Here is a 1,983-nt window from a genome sequence, read left to right on the forward strand (position 1 = left end):
GGATTATTCCGGATCTCCCCTCCTTCCGCCGTGCCCTCAAGACATGGCTTTTCCATCAAGCGGGATTGGCCTAGGGGGAGATTTTATAGGGATTTTAAAGGGATTTTATAATTTTTCTAAACACAGGTTATTTAATATATATTTTAATTTGGCTTTTAGATATTTATTGTATAGCTCTGTTTTTACTTACCTGTAAGCCACCCTGAGTCCCTCGGGAGAAGGGCGGGGTATAAATTAAAGTAATAAATAAATAAATAAATAAATCTACTTAGATATGGGCTATCACTGACCGACTTTCTTCTCCTTCCAGAAGCTTTCTATAGGTGGCAATCTCAACATCTAGGGTGAGCTTCACATTCAGTAGTTCCTGATAATCCTTGAGTTGTTTGGCCATATTTTGCTTGGCTTTCTGAAGACCATCCTCAAGTTCAGCCAGTTTCTGCCTTGCGTCTTTGAGTGCCTGTTCACCTCGGTCTTCTGCTTCAGCAATCTTTGCCTGTAGATTAGCACACTTAGGGGAGGAAGGAAAGAGAAATTAGCATAGTAGGTCTTCCCTTCAGAACAGAGCAAAATATCTTCAGTTATATTATCCCATAAGCAATATGGTAATTTATATTGGGCCAAGACCCATCCTTGGGCTTTTTTAGAATCTCTAAAGGCACACCCAAAATGTCAAGGGCCACCTGCTCCAAACATTGTAAGCATGGATGGTATTAAAGAAATAATATGATTATGTGCAAGATATTCCAACTTTGGAAGAACCATTTTGAGTATGAAATCATAGGGCTAGAAGGGATCTTGGATGTCTTCTAATTGAACCTCCTGCCCAAGTCAGGAGTCCTTATACCAAATGGTTGTCCATTTTTTTTTATTAAAAGCCTCCAGTGATGAAGCACCCACAACTCTGAGACGGAAGTATTTAAGCTTGCAATCAAATGGGAAAATTTCAGTATCCTATATGGAACAATTGGTTTATTGTTTCGTGACTAGTGACAGGATTGCCTTCTTCCCAACAATTTCCAGTAGCAGTGTCAGCCATGTTGCTTTATGCTTGACAGGATGAAGTACTGTCTACATGTAATCCTTGACTTACGACTGTTTGAAGTTATGACAGAACCCCCCCCAAGTTACTTCCAACCCAGTGTTGAAGTTATGATTGCAGGTGTGCTGCAACTGCCCCCTCTGCCTATCTGTCCCCCCCCATCCTGCCCTCGGCCTGCTTCCCACCTCACTAGGCCCCTTAAACCCCGTATGAATTGTGGTTCCTCTGAAAATGGTGCCCCCTTATGGGATGAAGTCACACAGCCCAGGGATGCTGTGGGGCAGAAAGGCCTGCACTTCTACCCAGTGCAAGCTCCAGGGCTTTTCTAAAGTGTGTGATTGGTGTGAGGAGGTTGTGGTGCCTGGTGGGGTGGGAAGCATGCCCAAGATATGTGGGGATCCCAAGGGAGGGTGCCTCAGGGATCAGGGAGACCTTGGGAGAATCCGGCAAGCATTCCTAGGCCTATGCTAGGCCTCCCAGGGCCTCCTACACCTGAGGCACCCCATGCTCTGCTTAATGACAGCATCGGGGAAAGCTGGGGGGGCATTAAGCAAGGCAATCAGAAAATTGTTAACTGAGGCAATTACATCACCTCGCCTGACAACTGCAACAACCTGCAACGATAATGGGCAGGCGTCATTACTGTCATGTGTCAAGGGTTCCCTGAGATGGAAAGTTGAAAGAAGTGTGCGGACCAGGGAAAAGATGACTGTTTACGGTTGCATGTTAGCCAGGAAATTTACAACTGTTTGGAAAAAATAATTGGTATGGGGACATTATGTGGATAAGCATCATAGATGCTGCGTTATACTTTGTTTTGCAGGCAGGTAATGTAAAGAGGTAGTTTATTTATTTATTTATTTATATTTAAATTTATATGCCGCCCTTCTCCCCATGGGACTCAGGGCGGCTCACAGCATATTAAAACATTGTACAAAAAA

The 1,983-nt window shown here is 43.9% G+C and overlaps 1 protein-coding gene across 1 annotated transcript in view; it reads right to left on the reverse strand.

Moving 5' to 3' along the window:
- The window catches only part of LOC107292785 (keratin, type II cytoskeletal cochleal-like), a 15,306-nt gene that overhangs the window by 3,734 nt on the left and 9,589 nt on the right, over window positions 1-1,983 (reverse strand). Inside the window, 1 exon segment of the mRNA XM_015821907.1 lies at window positions 291-511. Coding sequence (XP_015677393.1) covers window positions 291-511 — 221 coding nt within the window.

Source organism: Protobothrops mucrosquamatus, unplaced genomic scaffold (assembly GCF_001527695.2).
Source record: "Protobothrops mucrosquamatus isolate PMUCROS unplaced genomic scaffold, P.Mucros_1.0 scaffold1422, whole genome shotgun sequence".
NCBI classification, from domain to species: Eukaryota; Metazoa; Chordata; class Lepidosauria; order Squamata; family Viperidae; genus Protobothrops; species Protobothrops mucrosquamatus.